A 21,922-nucleotide genomic window follows, 5' to 3' on the forward strand; every position below is an offset into this window, starting at 1 on the left:
AGTTTGTTGTTGTTTCTCGCTTATGCTGTTGTCGGTCCGCCAGGCAGGACGGACGTTTGGAACGGCGCGCTAATTGTGATTGATGGCGGAGGAGGGGCGGACGAGTGTTAAACCTGCTCGTCTTCTCAGAGTAATTAGCATCCAGCTAGCACTTCCATCTGTCCGCCCAAGCCCTGTTTAATTAATGAACTTTCTTCTCCTCCCTCCTCGGCCTGCCAACTCCAGGAGAAAGCTGTTAGCCCTCTCAGGTTATCCGAATGGACGCCTCTCCGCGCTCTCTTTCACAATGAGTGCGTTCGCATTGATGAGCTGCGTGTGGCTTTTGTCTCGGTCGCTCTTTGTCTATAGTCTTGTAAAGGGAGTGATAATAAGCAATTCTGGCAAGCTTCGCCACTTAAGTGCGGGAGCATCTGAACGTACGAGAGACGGCGCGTTTCCAGAGCGCCGTGGCTTTGTTTTGTTTGTGTTTTGTTTTTCGCTCATTAGAATTCAATTGCCCGCAGCAGCGGAGGTATTCTTCGCGCGATAACGTCCCTCAAAAGATTTCTTTGGAGCGCTCCCACGTCTCAAGGCTCGTGTTTGTTTGCGCGCGAGTGCGTGCCAGCATATATGTGCACGTTTGAGGGCCTACGTGCCTTTGTGTTTGGGTCTTCATGCATGCCTGATTTCCCTCTCGCTAATCGTCATGGTTGTTCTGGACGGGCCCTCATTAAAGGTTGTATCTCATCTGGTTTTTTCTGTCCGCGGCCGGATGATAAGAATACGGCCTCTAGGGCTCTTGTGATATTGAAATCCTCCAATGGTGAGAAAGAGTCTTCAATCAGAGAGTATCAGCAGTGCCCTGATTAGCATTCAATCTCCCCGAGCTCGCTCGCTCAGTTTTGTCTCTCTCGGCCTGAATGAAGACCGCCGTCCCTTTTTATCCCTTCATATACCGCACGTATCCGATTCTTTCCTAAATGTCACTCAAATGTCAGCCGCCATATAACCCGGCAACTATATTATTCTTCCTGTAATACGTTTGGTTTTTCGTCCTTTTTTTAACAAAAGTAACTTTGATGCTAATTTAATTAAAAAACACTACATCGTACATCATTTACTCACCCTCGTGTCCCTTTTCGTGCAAAACACTAAAGCACACAAAACCACTGAGACATTCCTCAAAATATCTTCTTTAGTGTTTCGTGCAAATTTTGATTTTTGGGTGAGCTTTCCTTTTGAATATCACTAGCTATACGTTCCATTATCAAGAAAAGAATTCCCATCTCAAAAATGGTATCGATATTACATCTCAAGGTACATACATTTTTCTGACTTTTCTCCCGACATTTTTTTCTGCGGTCATCTAGAGCATGCTTACAGACATTGTTGCAAATAACCCCAAACGGCTCTTTTATATTGGAAATCATTCTTTTGTAACATAAAAAAAGCACGCAGAGCTTCAAGAGGTTGTTTTATTGCACGTTCGGGTCAGAACGGTCGATTCTTTAAAGACTAGCGCGCCCTGCTTCCTGGCGGATATCTTTAAAGAGGGAATTAGTTGATTATTTATAAGTTGGCCATTAATACCACTTTAAACAGTTCAAAGGGAACAGACGTCGTCTCCGCGAGCTGCCCGCGATTGTTCCGAGCTAAAGGATGTCCTTGTGTCTCTCCATTTGCATGTTCGCACAAAACCGAGTCTCTCCGAAGAGGCTAGGCGAGATAAACAAAACAACAACAACGAAATAATACGCATCGCGACATCAGAGTGTGCCTCGTGCTTTTTTCTGTCCGGGCTTTGATGTGGAAATGGAGGTTCTTTAGGTGCTGAAGTGCAAGAGTGCAGTTTGTCGGTGAAGAGCTAAGCCCCACTAATGTTACCACGCTAGATGACTGCATTTCGAAAATGCACAGCGATGCGTCATCTCGACAAAACATGCGATTTGTTAATTAAATGTTCATTGTAATGCAATGCCATTTTTCAGAACGTCATTGCACATCGGTCATTCGTGATGCTTTTATTTTGGGTCCTTCTTTTGATTTCCAGACATCCAGCGTGTTAAAGCACTGTTAAAGCGTTTTATTGTGATTTGCACATCTTGCTTTCAAACCGTTCAGGCAGCTCTTTAATTACTACAGAAGAGCCACTACAAAGCTGTAGCTGTTGTCATGTATATTAGTCTTATTCATGCTTACTGCACAGAGCTCTGATGTGAGAATGACCAGAAAGTGTCCCTAGACCCCCCTCTCAACCCATATTTAGTCTTGATCTTCCAGACATAAAGATACACTCATTCTTTTCCTCCACTCGAGTGTCACAATATACCGGTATTGACAGTAACTATAAAAACACGATTACTGATTATCGTGTTCTACACATATGATGATATCGTACATCATTTAGCACATTTTTTAAATTTTGCTTTAAGAGATGGTTGCAAAGTCTTTCTCTTCGCCTCAATATACAGATACAGTATATATTTTATTGGTGGAACAAATAGAAAACACAAAATGAAAGATAAATTTGATTAATAGCATAGTTTTTTAATATTTTTATTTCAGTAGATATTTTGATAATACCGTTATGATGATGAAAATCTGATACTGTGACAGCCCTACTCACCTCTGTAGTACTGTGTAAGCTGTTTTGTGTCTCATCATTCTTTAAGTGTAATATTTCCTCACTCTCGAGTTTAAACCTTATACTTGCCGTCAAGAACGTTGGGTGCTTTCCTAATGCATGTAGAGTAGTGGCCAAAGGTGATGTCTGGAGGGCATATTTGTACAAAATATTTTCTCTGTCATAGTATGGAGACGTTAACCAGGATACCGTGGGTTTGAGACATCACTTGAGATGCACCAGCGAGAAGTGCACCAGCAATTTGTCCTTATTTGACCTGTGACATGTCTCCCATTATGTTGTTTGGATTGCAGTATTTTCTGTACAGTTGTGCTAATGCTTTGCGAATTCAGCTTTCATACTTTCTGACAAAATGTAAATATGTGAAGATTGGCAACCTGGCTGCACATGTATAGTTGTTTCAGTGTCAAACCCCTGTATTCAACACAAAATGCTGCCGCAGTGTTTACAACCTACGTTATGGAGCTGCACATCCATTGTAGTAAATGCACCCAAACGAATATGTATTTTATTTTGTCGTGAAGAAATTCCAAAGATAAATCACTGTAATAATGGATTTAGGGGTAGCTAGCGACAACTAAATGCACATTGAAATACATATAGTGTGGTCCAAAAGTGTGAAATCACAGTGAAATCAAGTGAGTCAAGATTATCTGCGCTGCGTCAAGATGGGCTGCGCTGCAGCTCGTTAATCTTGCCATAGTGAGGTTTAGGTGTGTTTTTGTTCATTTTTTGTTGTTGTTTAAGGGAATTCAAATCTTACACTATTAAGTTGTAGGTTGATGTAAAATGAGTGTAAAAATTGATGTCATGTTAAAGCGAAGCTATCATGCTATGTCATGCATTCTGACTTCTTTAGGCCCGATTCACATTTAACGTCTAAAACCGCACGGAAAACGCGAGCTGCACTGCGTTCTCCTTTTTTCCCCAAAGACTTTGCGCTCTCCTGGCATCTTTCGTCGCTAAGCAACCATGGGCCACGATAGCCATTGAGACAAGGAGGTATAAATACAAAGGATATATGGATTATATGCACTGAAAATACCTATTGGCCAAGAAAGCGCACCGTTTTAGTCACTATGTGGCAAACATTGCGGCTCCTCCAGTGTCGTATCCTGAGAAGAGTGCTTACGTTTTTTTTTAGAAAGCCTTGCTTTCTAATGCCACCCCAAGTAACGTTCTCAATGTGTCTGCTGTGTTTTCAGCTCTCTTTCTGTGGGTGTTGGGAAAGCACATTGTTTGGTCAGCCTATTTAAGAAGCCAGTGTGCGTACCGAGTGAATGGGATTTGTGCGAGCACACTGGGCCAGTACGGGCCCTTTATTAACCCTGGAGTCACTAGCTAATGTCATTGAAGGAGGACCACCTGGTGTGGAGGACACTGTACAGTCAGCTGCTCCTGAAAGCCTCTGAATGCCTCGGACCAGGTGCCGCCTTCCACATCCTGCTTAATTGTTGCCTCGTAATAGTGCGCTTGACTGCTCGGGACGCCTGCAGGCAAGAATTACCCCCCCCCAAGAAAAGAAAGAAAAGAGATGGATTGAGAGTTTCTAACCCAAAAGTCTGTTTACTGCTTTTCCCCCGTCCCCACCTAAACGTCCTCCGTTTCGAAAAGTTAGATGTGACAGAAAACCCCAATTTCAAAACCACTCAAAAGACATTTCTCAAAATATCTTTTGTCATATGAAGTATTTAAAGGGAAACTTCACCTAAAAATGAAAATTCTGTCATCATTTACTCACCTTCGAGTTGTCCCAAATCTGCATAAATGTCTTTGTTCTGATGAACACAGAGAAAGATATTTGGAAGAATGCTCATAACCAGACAGATCTTGCCCCCCATTGACTACCATAGTAGGAAAAATTGTGTTCTGTTGAACACAAAAGACATTTTGAAGAATGTAGGACAGCAATCAGCTCTGGGGCACTTTTGACCACCATTGTTTTTTTTCCTACTACGGTAGTCAATGGGGGTCAAAATCTGTCTGGTTATAAACATTCTTCCAAATATCTTTCTCTGTGTTCATCAGAACAAAGAAGTGTATACCGATTTGGAACAACTCGAAGGTGAGCAAATGATGACAGAATTTTCATTTTTGGCTGAAGTATCCCTTTAAGTAAAAATATATAGGCATTTTAAAACTGTAAAATACTGCTCGTTTTTGCATTCAAGTGAAAAAATCAAAATAAAAGTTACATTAAACAAATTGAGTACAGAACGTTAGTGTCACATTGTCAGTTTAATACAGAAGTGTAACAGTCATCGCTAGTTTAGGTAGGTCTATTCCCCTCTGTTTTGTCTGCCAAATTTATTTATTTATTTGAACTCCTTTATTAATTTTCATGCATCTGTGTGATACATTACAAGAGGTTCACCGATTCCATCTCGCAGTCCACGTCCATTCACAAGCCTGTGTTTAGCTAATTATTCAGCACCCGATGCAAATTCGCATGTGAATTAATCTCATTGTTTCGGCGAGGAGGGCTTTATTTACGCTGAAGCTTTTTATCACAAAGAGCCGTGTGTCTGATTCAAAAGAGCTCTTCAAAGAACCTGCACTGCCCACCTCCGACTTGAGATGCGTCTGCCTTGATGGCTCCATCTTATTATAACTTCCTCTAAAAGGACTGCCTGTCACCGATTGCCTTTTATAGTATTGGCTTGTTCGCATTATTATTGCATCCCATATGGAAGCCTTTAAAAGAGAGTATTGAACGAAGCAGAATCGGATACACGCAAGACGGCAGCCTGAGAAAAAAGGTTTCTTAAAGTGACTTTAACTGACGTTGGTATCCGTCGCCCAAAAACAACTAGAATGATTCGGGTCAAGTTGTGCTTTTTTTAAAAAATCCAATTCGCTTGTGTTTTCCAAATCCTCAAAACAGATCGTATGCAGTCATATTCGTCATACTTCAGACCTGAAATCGGAGCTTTCCTAAAATGGTCCGCAGATGCGAGTTGGTTAATCTGTGGCCACGGAGAGCCGCTGAGTCACGCACGCATGGTTTTCATGGACAGCTCTCCCGACATCCATAATACGAGTGCCACCTGTATCAGTGGATCTTTCAGTATGGAGTAACCTGTTAACCTTACCACATTCTCTCTCTCTGTCCCGACAAGCCCCCTTCCTCGACCCGTAGATCGGATCAATAGTTAGAGCGCCGTAGGGAGAGGCGCCCTTTGTTTGGCAAGCTCAGGTAGCGCTGAGAAACGGCAGACGTTTGATTTAGACCCGCCGTAAATCTGCGCTCAGACGCGGCCGACATGGCGGCTCTATGTGGGAATCCGCATGGCCAGTGATGTCAAGCTCGTAATTCTACGTCGTTGCGTCTCGTTCTGAGATGGATGCTGGAGAGGTGAGATGTGGAGGGTGTGAACGTCCCCCTGGAGGTTCAATTAACCTGTTTTAGCTCCGCGTCCCCTCAGCTCTAGGCTTTGGGCTTAATTAGCATCGGCTTATAGCGGAAGACACACACACACACACACATATCTTACGGACGCTTTCTGATGGTTCGACTCGCTCTCGTACACACTTGTTGGCTCTTGCACTCTTGATCAGTAATCATCGTGTCTTACTGAGAACAAGCTGACTAATGAGACGCCAGGGCCTTAAGCTAATGACAAGCATATCGGCAGCATTGTTTCACTCGTCCCTCCGGATTGCTCTCTCTCCCGCCCTCCCCCATCCGTCTCATAATCACCTCACACCTCCTTTGGGCTTTTCCACAGAGACGCGCTTCTCGCCTCCGTCCGGTACCGTGACAACAGGTACACTTATGGCAGCGCCACAGAAAGCCACCAATCAACACCTGCTATCCCACGGGCAGATAGAGCTGACAGTAACTGGCGTCAAGTCCATTTGTCAGGAGCGACTCGCGCTCTCTTTTTAGCGGGTTTATCTCGCCAGCGGCTGTTCTTAGTTGTGCTTTTCGACACACGCGGTTTTCCATCCCATGAAAGCCCTCAGAAATGCTTCGTTAGTTGCAAAAGCGATACTTCAGGGCTTTTTACGTATTGGCCGAGCATTTCCGAGTTAACATTTATGCTTGAGTGTACGTCTGTAAATGGTGCGTGTTCACAAACAGCGTAATCAGCGCGTGATGGGGCTAGCGTTTCTTGCGCTATTCAGTTGGAGAAATTCGATTGAACACAGTCCGACTCATTTCCTCAAGGTTATTTTCGACGTAAGAGCTTCAATCAGAAACCTTTGCCTCTCTATCGCCATCTCTGTTTGAAACATTAAACTGCAGGTTACTTTACGTAACTTATGACATCAAACTGACATTTCCAGCGAAATCTGACCCGAAAGCTCAATTCATCAATCATTATTTGAGCATACCGCTTTGAATTGGCTTAAGGTTTTGCGTAATGATTTTCAAGTTTATTTAAACAAGCGTTACGGATTGCAGCCTCAACACAGTGTACTGAAATGCAATTATTAGATCTAGTTCAGTCTTGTCGACTGCAAAACAAAATCCTGTCCCTCTTACGGACTCTGTCATGGTAATAGTGTATACTTACTTACCAGTGTAAATGACATTGTGACGCTTAGTCGGTGACTGTTGATGTCAGCGTGTAATCTGACTGTTGATGTCGCCGCCTAATTAGTGCCCAAATGCAACAAATGCGGAAGGCATCCGTATGCGGAACATTCTATGAATGTCAGCAGTACGCCAGCTCGGAGAATGTCCCAAAAGCAGCGGGGCTTTTTTCCTAACCAGCCAATTATCCTCTTCCCGACTAGACGGCAAGGTCAATGTGATTGGTGGAGGTTAATGGCTGGTGCTTGGCTGGAGTGGAGGTTGAGCATGCATGGTCACTCTCCGGTTCTTCAACTTCTTCGTCCTCACATAAGAGCCCATTCAGAGGCCAAATAAGAGAGGGAAGCAGACATGTATTGTTAACCTCTGCCGTGACTCAATTGTGGCCCCGTTGAAATGACGGAAATTTGCATCTGCGCTTGAAACTTTAGAGGCTTGATTTTAAACATTTGTGTGCATTATTATGATATTATGGCCTTAGTAAAGGTTCGTTAAAAATGACACGTGATAGAAGCGTGAGGAAGATCCCTGTTTTCTTGTTTTTCACGACATAATTATTGTGGCCAAACAAATTCACAATATCAATGTTATGCTATTGAAATAATGCAATCATTCGATTTTTTTCATTTTGTTTATTTTTTACTTACTTACTTACAATTCATTAGACTATATAGCATCTTATTCTGTAATCAATAAGGGTGTCACAATATCTTAATAATTGTCAATGTGTAATTTTGTGACTCAACTCAACTTTTATTTATATAGCGTTTTTTACAAATTTCATTGTTACAAAGCATCTGTACATGAAAACATTTGAACTATATCAATTTATAATATACAAAAGGTACAAAGAGCAAAGTGAATAGATACACTCTCATTCACACAATACACACAAAATATACAGTACACATACACGCACGCACACACAGCGCACATACATGAAAAACAGGCACACACTCAGCGAACACAAACAGTCATGCTCAGAAACACAGACACAACCCATATGCTTGCCCACACACATCGAACATAACATACACGCACTGACACTCACCACAACACGCATACATGCACACAGAGACAGAAGATCAAAGAAGAGAAACGCAGGTAATATATTATGCAGACTGTAAATGATTATATGGGGTAGTAATAATTCATGCAAAATGTAAAATAATATTAACAAGTACAACTTTCTAAAGCTGATGCCAGTGTGCAAAAAGCCTCGAGGGAACCAGTTCTCCTCTGGCACTACTGCTGCATCTCTACAAGCTCGACAGTGCTTGCACAACTAGGCTAAATAAACCAAAAAAGAAATAAGAGGTAGACACCCCTAGCTTACAGTAATAGAACTGAAGTTATGCACTAAACATAGAAGTCTGCGTGACAAGACAGTTCAAAAAAGCGCGGCTTGTATTTTTGTTTGGTCGGATCTGTGTAAATCATTATATTCATAGTGGGATAATTGTTCCGTTTATGCGCTACCAACATAATTCCTTTCAGACTGAAAATAGTACAAAAATATATTTGGTGTATATGGTGTTTAAGCATATATTCCCGGGCAGTCTCATTCCATCAACCTTTCTAAACGCACTTCTTCATTTGTTTGTTTTTTCATACAAGGCAAAAGTATTTTTGTGGTGCTCGACTGCATGAAAGAGAGAGGCACGTAAATGAAAGATGCGCATCATGGTGACTTCCCAGTGTCAGGCCCTCTCTCCTCGGGCTACAGCTCCAGGCTCCTTATGTTTCAATTACAGCCTCCACCTCTGACCAGACCTGGCCTTTCTTCCAGTTTAACCAGACTCCGCAGTGCAAGGCCTCAACCTTCTGTCTGCTAATTGACTCCTGCGTTGCTAATAAAGCATTAAACCCAACTGTCAGGGCTCTCGAGTCGAACCTCTGCCTCCTCCTCAGGCCTCTGGGTTACTCCGTCCATCTGTGCTCTCCTCACATTGTCTCATCCAAATCTGTGTTTACAAATTATAAAAAAGAGACGTGGTTGTCATAAGCAGAAGGATGGGTCACACTGCGAAGCTATAGTGTACTAAAACTATTCATTGAAATCCAATAAAATATCATTTAAAAAACTTCAATGGAAATTAGACATTTTAACTGGGATAAGTTTGAGACACTGAAAATTTAACTGAACAAAAATAAAAACTAAGCTAAAACTGAAATAAAAATCAATGTATACTTTTTTATAATTAATATTAATTAATATAACAAAAATAAACAAAAGTAATAAAATAGCAAGCAACAAAATCAAACTAAAATGAACATGAAAATATATTTTAAAAAAAGATCATTTAAAATATTTATAAAACTACAATAACACTGAAAACAAGCTATAAGAAGTCAAAATTAAGTCACATTAAACCTACAAAATATAGTAATGCATACAACTCTCATATAACTGTTTATTTAAGGCTGAACTTTATCTCTTTTCGCCACCACTTATGATTTTTCATCATTTATGACACAACAATTGACAAGCTTGTAGCTTTAATACTGTTACACAATGAGGTGCTGAAAATGCTGTTGAGGAAAGAGTTGTTGGTTGTCAGTTATTCACCTCTTGAATAGACTTTCTGATATGAAATATGACTTCTACTTTACTATTCAATATGACAATATGATCTTCATAACTCTTCGCCCGCATTATCTGCTGCTCTATGAACATGTAAATGTCTGATTTATGCCTTTTGCCAAACTGCCATTGTGACCCAGTCATTGGTGTTATATCCAGGCTGAGGTGTCATGCGGGGTGAGATCTTTTGTTGGGTGGACAAAGGGGAGGGGTTTTAGGGTGAGCCGGGTTCAGAAGGCGGTCCCGGGGGTCCGGGGCCTGAGCTGACTGCTAATGAGAAGCCATCTGAGGCCTTTCCAGTCCCCTTGCACCTTGAACATGGCCACTACCGCCACCTGACCTTGGCTTTGATCTGCCAAAGTGTTTGACCTCTCAATTCCCCACCGGCCACCCCTTACCATCTGGACAACAGCACACAAACTCTTCACACCCCATCATTGACATCAGAAAAAAAGGATCGTTTCATGGTGGCTAATTGGGTAGCATTTGGGTACAATAGGGTATGAGCTCGTGATTCTTACTGTCATTTTATTCAAGTTGTTTGTTGTTAAGTACAGTATACACACAACAGTTGAAGTTTGTGCGACTGTGCTCCTACATTCTGGCGGGAGACCCAGTTGAATGAATTGTTTTGGACTCTTCCTGAATACTCAATGAGTCCGTACGGTCCCCGGGGCCTTTAATGCCTCGCCTTTGTCACCTGGTGCACCGCGGGGCGGAAAAGTGGCTGCCAAGAGAGTGGAAAAAAGCATTTTCTGCTAAATAATTTCAAGTACGCTTTTCCTCAAAGTGGATTTTCGCTGCCTGTTTTTCTCCTTCTAGCCTAACCGAGCTATTGTGCGTTTTGTTTTGCATGATTTTTTTCTTTGTCCATTTCTCCCATCGCTCTGACCTGTGCTTGAATGAGGTCATCGTTTCATTTTACATGGCAGGGGGACGAGGGAGTTAAACTTGCCCTCTTGACACCACGTCCTTCTCTTCATGCAGATGACGTTTTTTTGGAAATTCCCACCTCAACACTTTGCTGCGTTTCTACCGGAGCGGAGAGTTTTTATATCGCAGGTGCTGAAATGGTGACTTAAATTACATTCAAGTTGGGAAATCCCTGAGCTTCTGTTCGCTTAGCCGTCCGGACCTCGTGCGTGTTTGTTTTTCTCTCAGCGCAGCCGTTGTGGTTTGCCGGAGCGGCGTCCTTTGAGTGACCTCTGTCCGTGCAAACATTCGGAGCTCAATGTTTCGATATACGCCGCCGGCCTGATTGTTACCCGCTAACCTGCGTCACCGGTCTCTGTTTTATTAAATGAATCCACGTCATCTGTGAACCCTTGTCATTCAGCAGAACAACCTGTGCCACAACAATCGGAGTGTCAGAGAAACCTAAAAAGAGGAGAAGTTAGAGAAGGGCGACCAGCAATTGAATTGAAGAGTCGAAGCGTGATTGTTTTTAGACTTGGGGAGTTGGTTTTATGGTTGTATCGCGCCATTCGCTTCCATTTGTCGTATTACAAAGCTTGTTTACAAGTGACAAGGCTAATCCAGAGTGTGCGTTTATGTAAACAGCTGGCGAGTATATCACGAAAATCTGAGGTTATCGGAACTGACGGACGCCAATGAATCTACGATGTGTTGTGTTGTGTGGTATGAGCGCTGTGTAAATGTGTTAAGGGTCTTTTTTTCTTCTGGGGAAGAGGGAGTGCAGGTTGGCAGAGGTGACTGCGGCTGGGGTCAATATTTGTTTTAGGAATCTCAATAGCCGAGCCACGCTTAAGTCATCTGCATCTCTGATAATGGAACGCCATATGGCTCTGTTGACCTAGTGGGATCAGGCTTATTATCCCTTATTCTCATTCCTCTCTCTCTTTACCCCCCCCTCCCTTCCTCTCGCGCGTACACTTTCCTGTACACCTACTACTTTGTTCTCTTTACGTTGACCGTAGACCGTTTGTTTTACCAGTTTTCTGCTTTGTGCGCTCTCTTCCCAGCGAACTAAAACTGTGACCCTGTTTCCATAGTAGCAAGGCCTGATTTAGAGATCCCTGAAAGGAAACGGGGTGGGCCGGAACACCGTGTGTCGCCGAGCGACTGTCGCCACTGATGCGCTGATGGTTTTTATTGTGAGGGTAGGCCGTAACGTCTATGAAGTTCTCTTCCCCCCTCCACTGCGTGTAAAAGCGTCCAGATTGCTCCCTCCTCACGTGTAGCCCGCAGGCTCAGGTGCTTGTCAGCGCTGGGTTCAGACGGACCTTTTCAACAATTTGTCACGGTTGCCTCGGCCCCTGCTGCGCCGGCACGTGGCGCGCGCACACATGCCGGCTCGCGGCGGTCACGACGGAGCGCAGAGGCCTTGGCAACAGCCTAGCGCCTGGCGGAATAAGCAGCTTTCCTAATGAGATGGGAATGGCATCAGTGGGGACCTCCAGAATTTCAGCCCTGGAACGCCCCTGCCTCCACTCCACAAGCTATTCATTAGACATCAGAGCGCGCGCTCGTCCGTTTATACATATAAATACAGCCGTACAGGCAGATTGTATACGTGTGTTGGTTGTTGGGGGATTGGCAGGCGCAAGTTGGTGTGCGGAGGCAGAAACACCTGCTCCTGGGATTGTTTGGACGGTTAACGGACTGGAGCTCTGTAACTGAACAGGCCACGCTCGCCATGTGTGTAATGACTCCAGAGCCAAAAACTTCACGAGTCTGACGGACTGGGATTCGTTTTATCTGCCGTACAACCCATGCCCACCTTGTCTTATTTACTGTAAAAAACAAAGTGGGACAGGATCAATCCCGATCGAAGTTAAAGCAAACTGTGCCTAGTCCTCGATTTCTTTAGCTGCTCGTGGAAGCATAAGAGGGTTTTAGATGTAAACATTGAGATTCTTTCATCATCGTGTTGTTCCAAATCCGTTTCTTTATTCAAAAGGAGATGTTGAGCAGAATGGCCGTGCTGTTCTTTGGCATGCAGAAAAAACAGTGACCGAGCAGGAGCTGTCAGGTTTAAAAAGGAAAAATCTTCGGAACCTTTTTCGTTTCCGTAAGAGAGAGTAAAATGCTTTGAGCAGTCTGAGTGAGCGTAGACAACAAAGGACATGAAATACTGTAAATCTTGATGTTGGCATAAAACAAATTCCCTTTCCATTATAGCTGAGATTGATTTAGTTACACATGATGCTGGATTGGACATTCAGGACTGATGCTTTTTTTTAGGAAATCAAATTCCAATGTTTTTAGAAAAAAGGCCTTTTATTTTCAAATAAACAAACTTTTTTGTAAACACTAAATAATCTCTGGTCATCAGAAGTTTACATCTTGCAAATGCAGTGTGGTAAATATAATAAAGTGCATATGATAAAATATTAAAGAATAAAATTTTGATTCAGTTCAGTGTTTTGTTGGTTATACGTTGTTGTAGTGTTCAAAATCTAAAACAGGAAGTGCCTCTGGCTACACTTAAATAACGAGTAGCCTTTTTTTTTAGAGTTATCTTTCTGCGTTCCCGCTGTCGTTCAATCTAGCCAGGTATTTTTGACCCCTGTGGTTATTTGCTGTGAATCACATTTTCCTTGATGGCCTTTCTCAGTTATGAAGAGAGGGCTCTTTACCTGGAAGCCATCATTCAGAATCACAAGGAGAACATGACCTTTGAGGACTTTGCTGCCCAGGTGTTCTCGCCCTCTCCCAGCTACTGGCCATCAGCAGGTGCAGGTAAGAACCCGTCTGTCTGCATCTGATCACGTTCTTCTGCTTCCTACCACTTCAGTCTCTTTCCTTCCTTTCTGGAAACATACTATGAAATCTCTGCACTGACAGATAGCAACTATAATTTGATCACTTCGTCCTGTGAACCAGTCAAACACGTGTATGATAGTAAGAAGTGTCATATCAGTGGTAGTGAATGAAAGATGTTTTGGAGTTGGTGGTTATTTATTGAGTGCTGTTAAGAGAGCACGGGTCTACATGAAGTCATGGGGTGAAAGAAACACATCCCTACATGGGACATCTGGATCTGAACGCTACAATTAATGAAAGCAAACATAAAATCAATACGGCCTGTGATCCTTATTCATTCTGAGGAGGAAAGCAGGGGTGTGTGATGCAGCACATCATGCTGAAAACACACTGCATTACAGCTTTATGAATTATGGGTTTTCTGGTAATGTTCATGCTCGTATAAATATTAACCGTTTCATCGGACGCGTGCGCCGGGACAGCAGTTAACTTCCGGTCTGTGTTTGGCTAGTGTCTAGTAATATACAGTAACTATTTATATTTCATTTAATGCATGTTAATATTTATTTCTATTATTATTATATTGTATATTAAATAAACAATTTGTTGAATGGGTCCTGTAGTTTTGTCGTATATAAAGAAACCGTATGGGACATACTAACATCTAGTGGTTGAGAATGGTATCGCAGTCTAAATTCAAAATATTGGAGAGACAAGTTTAGCCAAGTAACGCTTCTTCTTGGTTTCTTTTGCTTGTTATCAGAAATGATCTACAGGCACTCTATTGTTTGTGAATGTGTAAGGGCAGTCGACGAACGCGCACATGTGCACTAACGTTTGTTTATGTTGTTGTTTAAACCGTCCATAGTTCCCCTAAAAAAGTCAATTCTATTTATTTACTCGCCCTCATGTTATTTAAAACCTTGACCAAAATTAAGTATTATTTTACATTAACTTTTCAAAAGAATTGAAACAAATTCAATTATAGCAGCTAATCACTAGTCGAGATCGCTTATTTTAGTATTTTCGCTAAGCTTGCTTGCAGTTTTATACATATTTTAAATGAGATTTTATCTTCTTATTTTTAGTGTTCATGCTAATTTGAGTTTTTTTTTAGCAATTTTGTTTTGTGTTTGTCATTTTGTTAATTATTTAGGTTTCATGTATTTTTTTCAGTATTGTAAATAAATATTTCCAGGCTTTAGAATATTATGTGAATTATAAAATCCTGAAAAGAAATTGCTGAAGCACATGCCATAGCGATAACACTGCCTTATTTAATCCGAACAATCCCTAACTCTTGTGTATAGTTTTTGTGTAAGTTAAATGAATGATTTCCTGTCTTGTTTTTGTTTTCGTTCATTTTTTTTTTAAGTATGGGCAGTAAAAGTGGGAGATGCATAGTAGAGTACACATTCCTAGGGAGAATTTACAGAACGATTGAGGCAAAGTTTTGATTTCTAAAGCGACACTCATTTTATTTCTTTGAGGGGCGTTGAAAATCACTATGGTGACCTCTTTGGACCTGTCACAAAGCTGCATACTAAACAGCTCAAGGACACGCCCACTCAGAGAGAGAGCGAGAGAGAGAGAGAATGACCCCATTAAACACATCAAACTCAATTTCTTTTGCATCTCCCTCGATTTCTTGTTGTTCAACCATCAAACACATCAAATGTTCTTCGCCAATTATCCAGATCGGTTTGTTCTCATGGTTTTCTCATGTTCATACTTTCATTTGCTTAACCCGAGTTGTCGTGCCTGTTCTCCAGTTTCTTCTTTTTGTGTCGTTTCATTTTGCGTCGCAGAAAAAAACAAGACAACATTACATGAAAAGTATTTACTTACTATAAGTATAATTATATAATATAATGTATATTATTCTTACAGTGTAAACGCTAGTCTGTCACAGGACCGCCTTTACTTTACACGACAACAATTTACTTGAAGAGACAGATGAGATCTTAATAAGCGTTTACCTTTCAGTGACTACATTTTCTAGTGGAAGAATGTTAAATAATGAAGTAACAGGACTGCCCTTCGTGGACTTCGCTACCTTCAAAGTACAGTACATGCACGCATTTAGGACCTCCCATGACTTCCTATTTCCTAATATTGTCAAAAAGTGCTCTCGATGGCTTATAAGGAAAGTATATAAGTATACCCAAATGTTTGATGAGGACTCTTCTAGTGTTTGAAAGACCACACAGACTGCAGAAGAAGAGGTTGTAGGACTTTAGCTGTTGTGTGTTTTTCGGGGTGTGTTTCATCCTCATCTCACCCATGACAGCGGGCAGGCGTTGGCCAGGGATGGTTTGGGACATGGATTACCACTGGGCCAAGCTGGACTGTAAGACTTTTCTGCCTGCTTCCTCCATTAGGCATGTGGCCCTACACATATGTCACCGAACCCTCCCACCCACCCACCCCCCATTTCTCTTTATTTCTGATGCCCTGCATGTCCATCCCTTCAAAGTGAACTGAGCACATGTTCAGTCTCCCCAGCACATCATTGTTCGTTTGTTCAATTAAACTGTGAGTTGAACCTCAGCTATAATACAGCTTCATCAGCAGATTTCAGTAAGGGTCACTTATGGTCACTTCACCATAGAAATAGCATCACGTGACGTGCACAAGAGATTTAATACCACTGCAGAGATTTTCACATCTCGTCCAGATTTTACAAAATAACCGCACCTAGAGTCTCTCTCCGGTGCGGACGACCGATGTTACACTGACCCAAGTTGAATGCACATATTGTGCGAAAAGAGTGATGTTCAATGTGGTTTTGCCTTTACGTGTTTTACGTCCCACCGTTTTCCTCTCCCGTTCACGGCATGACACAAAGAGCAGAAGTGGGACAGTCTGAATGGGCACTCACTTTCCATGTGTTATTTGTGTGTGTTTTTAACATTCTTTCCTCTTGTACCCATCAGGAGTGATAACTAACACACACATTTTCACTCTCTCTCTCTTTACACACACACAGTTTTCCCGTGATGGTGCGATCTTACCAGTTCCTCTATTGTCTTCTCTCCCCCCTGTAGATTAAATGTGTTACAGGTGTCAATACAGTAACCGAAGGTAAGAGTCTAGGGCCGAACAGAAGCCCCTACCCTCCTCCCCCGGCTCGTCTCCTCATCTTTCCCCTCTTTATTTTCACTAATGATCGGCGTGCGCACGCAGCTTTTAAAGGAACACGGAGCGGCGGCGCTGGGGCTGGCTGATCTGAGCACGCTCGGAACGGCGGCATGAATGAATGAACGAGTCTCCGTCCTCTCCTGCATGTCTCTGCTTTATTCTCTCTCTCTCTCTCTGTTTTCCACTCTTTTCTCCTGTTGCTTTGTCTTTCGGCGTGTGTCTGTTTGCCTGAGGCCGCATCTGACACTAACACCTGCCCTACTGGAAAATGTCTTTGTCACTTACGCCTTTTGTTCCGATTGCTGCAGGCAGCCAATGGGAATGAGGTTACCTTATATAATACTTACTTTATCTATATGTTTTTATAAGGGGCCAAACAGGAAATAATTGTAGACATTTGAAATATGAAGTTGGTCACTATACAAGATATTTAAATACATCTTTATATATGCACGCAAATCCGATCACATGTTTGCCAGTCAAAAGTTTGGACACATGGAATTTTTGTCGTATCTTTTCTATTTCAAATATTTTTTGATATTTGAATAAAAAACGTCATTTTGAAATTATATATTTGTTTTATATGGATAACGCTGCGTGACACGTTTGTTTTTTCTAAACACGCTATGTTTCTCATTTTTGTTCTTTGCGAATGTTCAATCTTTTGAGCGGTGTATAGCAAAATCATTTATGTAGTTTATGTCAAAATGTATTTATATTTCTGAATTAATGTTTAACATGTGATTCTTTCAAAATGTCAAAATAAGAAACAGTTATGCATGTTATATATAGTTATTTTATGTTTGGCCTCCTATAATGTTTATCCAGTTTTTCTTCTCACACGACAAACACAACGTGCTCTCCATGATTTCCGAGGGCACTTTATGAGACAGAGGGTCACTCATAAAGAAAAAAATCTGGGTGTTTGCATGTTTGGTTTGATTCACACGCCTCACCAATCTGATGTTCATAGTGCGTTTAGGACAATTTTGTGAAAGCGTAAGACAGAGAGATATTACTGTGATCAATAACTGGCAGACGTCCCCTACGTAACTCTCTGTCACTGTGTGTAAGTGTGGATCCTCTCTGCCGGCATCTCAGTGTGCGCTGGTCTCTACTGACGTGTGGATGGGACACCACCCCGCCCCCGGTTTGCACCTCCCATTTTCCTTTCACGTGCTGAGACTCCTCCCCCTCTTTCAAAGAAGCCCTGGAGGGAGTGGAGGTCTTCTCCAATGAGCGCATGTTCCCCGCACCATCTGCTCGCGGAAACTTGAGAGGCCCGTAAAAAAGAAACACAGAAAACGGTCGAAAAGAAAGAAAGAAAATAGCCAGGCAGATGCCATCTTGACAAAGCAGGAAGCTTGTTTAATTTAGATGCTTTCTAGAGTGTCGCACAGCCGTAGTTCGCGTTTGCGCTTCACATCACAACATCTGAATTAGCAAAGCAACAACCTTGACGACCGATTGTTATAATAATGACTCATTTCCAGTTTAAGCAGATAGACGTGATTGCTATTTCTCGAGTGTTTATTTATCACCGTTCACATCCGCCTCTGTCAGAGCCAGTAATGGCATGCTGTTGGTTTTAAAGGCAGCGTGTTGATAGCATGGTCGCTCTGTGTGTAATATCTTGGCTTCTCATTCGCCAGGTTCCCTCAGCTACAGCACGAGCGCCGACCTCAGCGTTACTGTGACCGACTCCGGCGACCAGGTCTCGCCCACCATGCCACGCGCCTCCAAGAACAGGGTTTCCGGGAAGATCCGCCGCTCGGCCAGCGCCATCAGCAAGTCCTCCAACTGAACGCTTCGGACTGCAACGTCCTGCAGCTGTGTGGATGAATGTATTCATGGACTGATTTTATTTTGGGTTTTCTTTCTGAGTAGCACTGAAAGACGCAACCGTCGCTCGCAATAATGCATGGTAATGCATCACCAGTCACGTAGAACGATTCAGAGTCAACCAACAAAATCACTGTTTTACAACAAAATCTTTTTACAAAACCGAGGCTTTGGCTAGTTCCCTCAACCTTTTAAATACTCTGACAAGCTTTTTTAATGTTTTCCTGGTTTGGAGTATAGTAATGCAGAATAAACTAAATGTCTTAGTGTGGAACACTGAAAACTGGACCAATGACAGCGAGTGCACTGAATGTCCTGTCCGTACCAGCACTGAAATGTTCATACAGAATACTGAACCTCTTGAAGACGCGAATCAGACATGGTTTTCCAGTATTCTCACACAAAACGTTGATTAATACTAACGTGTAAACGGAGCGGACAATCAGTGCCATCTTTCAAACTACAGTAGGACGCTATGAAATCGTATGATTTTCTTTTAAACCACTCGTTTGATTGTTTTACGAGCTTGATTTATGCAGCGTGTTGTGTTTGTGATCTCGTGGAAATCTACTCTGACATTCCAATGTTTTTCTACGTGTTTTTTGCACTCGGCCAGTGGCGTAGACCCATGTTTCATTTCTTCCCTCCGCGTTGCGGTTCAGTTAATAATATATATTTGTTTCGTGTATATACGGGAGAATGTTTTCCATGGTAATGTGATGTACACCTGACTCGATGGAGATGAAGATTCCGGCAGAGCCTCGGGTAAACCTGAGCTCAATGCACTTGTGTGTGTACGGGGAGCTGCTCGTCCATGCTGGAGCGTGATTGCCTCGTTTTTTTGTTTTGTATTGTTTTTCCCCAACTTTAATTGTTCCAGCACTCGCTGGATGGAGAGCGGCATCATTTCACGTTTTGTGTGATCCTTACGTTTCAGCGGAGGAAATTGAAGGAGATTGTCCGTGTTTTGTAAGAGGCGCTTCTGTTGATTAGATGCTGGATAGGGGTTCTTTTCCACCTGCTTCCTCTGAATCCCGCGTGCCTCTCCGAGTGCCCTTTACCGTACCAGCAGCATGCCAGCGCTTCTCTCTCCGGCTCTCCCCACTCGCCAACGCCCCGCCACCCCCTCTGTTTCCGTAGAGACCCATCCCGGTTGCCATGGATGCCAGGTGTTACGCTCCACCCGAGCTGCAACAGGACACACACTACTTTGCCTTACCTGTACACGTTTCTCTTTGTTGTCTTGTGTTGCCTGTTTGTCGTGTTTGTTTGTTTGGTCGGATAGCATAGGAGTCGTCATCTCGGAGTCCGCTCTGAATGAAAAACGTTGGCGAATGTATGCAAATCGACAGCCCGAATCCAAACCACTACGCCGATCTGTCGCGCCTCGTGCAGATTTGAAACGGGCCGTCTGTTTTTGGGTTCAGCATGCTGACGTAGCGCTCGCCGGCGACGTGTCTTACTGCACATGGCCTGATTCAATTTTAATGATAACGTTCATCGTAGACTTTGCCGTTAGCCTTGTATCTTACGTGTTGGGATTTTCTTTGTTTGTTTGGTTTTTTTTCTGAATGCTACGAATTCTGAAGGATATAAATATATTAATGCCTGTAATATGATCTTTGTAAAAGACCTTGAAGCTTGAAGATTTCATTCTGACTTGTTAACATATCAGACTGTTTTTAATAGACAAAGTAATTACTTTATCTTTACTAGAAATGTGAAGAAATTGAAACATTTCATTAAATCGATTTGAAATCATGTTTATATGAGTTGTGTGTTTCATTGCCAAAATCTCAGTTGGGTTTAAATTAAGTGTCGACTTAGTCTCAGGTGTTTCTCCTAAAATTGGAGACAATTGTTGAAACGCGTGAAGAGAACGGAGGTGTTAAATGAATGTAGATTATAAAGGTATAATAATAATCTGGATTTGACTCAATTTGATGAGAAATGTTTCAGTTCATTGAGATCTTCCATTATATTGACTTTTGATTGCAGTCTTGACAAATCCCAGCTCAGTTTATAGACATTATTGACATCTCTTCTGAAACTCTAATGACAGACACATTTGTCCGATTTCTGACTCGGGAGAAATACCTGAGACGCAGATGAGACTAATTTAATCCCATTGATGAGAGAGAATTGAGATAGAGATCTGTGATTTTGCTTTCTTATGGCAAGCGGTGTTTTCTAATTCTTATATCATTATCATTTTTATGATATTAGATTTACAGACTACATAAAATGACAAGAAATGGTGAAACTATGATGGCCAAATTTATTTTTCGGTGTCGAACCTTATTTTGAATCTTGTGTGAATCTTTGATGTATTTTATTTTAAAAATCTTTCTCGGTATTTCAAAACGCTTCATCACTGGTAACTCTTATGTGTGACACGCGTGCATTCAGACACATCTTAAAACATCTCGCATTCCTGCCTGTGAGCAGGTTGAAGAACCGTTCGTCACATCCCGTATGTTTTCACATACGGGTCTAAAATCATCCGCGGCTTTGTGCTCTTGTGAGAGAATGCTTGGACATATTGTGTGGGTGGAGGTGAAGCTCGGGGTTAGAGGTTCTTCTGTCGCTGAGGGAATATTGAGAGTAACCTGAACCTCCTCCCATCTGTCTCCCCTGCTGCTGGGCGAGCAGAGAAGCGTCCCCTCCCGCCGTCTCACCAGAGTACAGGTGCACACGCACTCCAACACCTCCAACTCGTGCAGGTGGCCTCCATCACACTCGCATGTAATTACTGCCTACCTGTGTGTGTGTGCGTGTGTGTGTGTGTGTGTGTGTGTGCGTGCGTGCGTGTGTGTGTGTGTGCGTGCGTGCGTGCGTGCGTGTGTGTGCGTGTGTGTATATTTTCAAACTTTCAGGTGAGACATGGCAGGCAAAAAAGTCATTTTTGTGCATAATGTTCGATTTTCAGATTGTGCTTGTCCTCTTTAACAGTGCTACCTTAAAATGACAAAGTTCACAATAAAAAAAATATTTTAGGTGTTTTGTTACTCCCATCCTCTATTTGTCCTCATCTAATTGCGTATCTTTAGCAGCCGTTTTCTCAAAATGAGATTTTTTCAACGGTCTGAACCAAAAATGTCAACAAACAAGCTATACTTTTCATTTTCATTCTTAGTTATATTCTGAAGGATTTAACAGCACAGTGTTTTTTAGCTGATTTACCTACCATTGGGGGGGGGGATATGGTGATAATTTGTTTTGTGTTTATTTATTCAAAAAATCTTTAAAAATGTGTAACACTGATATGTTGTTTAAATGAAACAAAGATTACATGTGTAACTGTTGTCAGTGTCTAGATTTTTGCTTTTTAAATTTATGTAATTATGCACATATTTAATGAGATATTCGCTCATTTGCATATCAAAATATGTTTTGTCAGAAAACATTTTATTTAATAATTTGTCATTTAATTTATTGACAACATTTCAAGTTAATATGTTCAAAC

The 21,922-nt window shown here is 42.1% G+C and overlaps 1 protein-coding gene across 6 annotated transcripts in view; it reads left to right on the forward strand.

The window, feature by feature from the left end:
• The window catches only part of ralgapa2 (Ral GTPase activating protein catalytic subunit alpha 2), a 109,616-nt gene extending 89,403 nt beyond the window's left edge, over positions 1 to 20,213 (forward strand). For 5 of the 6 annotated variants that reach the window (XM_057343297.1, XM_057343299.1, XM_057343298.1 and 2 more), the window contains 2 exons: positions 13,325 to 13,449; positions 18,267 to 20,213. In XM_057343297.1, the coding sequence (XP_057199280.1) occupies positions 13,325 to 13,449; positions 18,267 to 18,418 (277 nt within the window). In that variant the 3' untranslated portion in view covers positions 18,419 to 20,213. Of the gene's footprint in view, positions 1 to 13,324; positions 13,450 to 16,520; positions 16,558 to 18,266 lie in introns of all 6 variants that reach the window. The other variant, XM_057343302.1, reaches the window with a different exon arrangement.
• Positions 20,214 to 21,922: the final 1,709 nt, after the last annotated feature.

The sequence above is a fragment of the Triplophysa rosa genome, linkage group LG10 (assembly GCF_024868665.1).
Source record: "Triplophysa rosa linkage group LG10, Trosa_1v2, whole genome shotgun sequence".
Classification (NCBI taxonomy): domain Eukaryota; kingdom Metazoa; phylum Chordata; class Actinopteri; order Cypriniformes; family Nemacheilidae; genus Triplophysa; species Triplophysa rosa.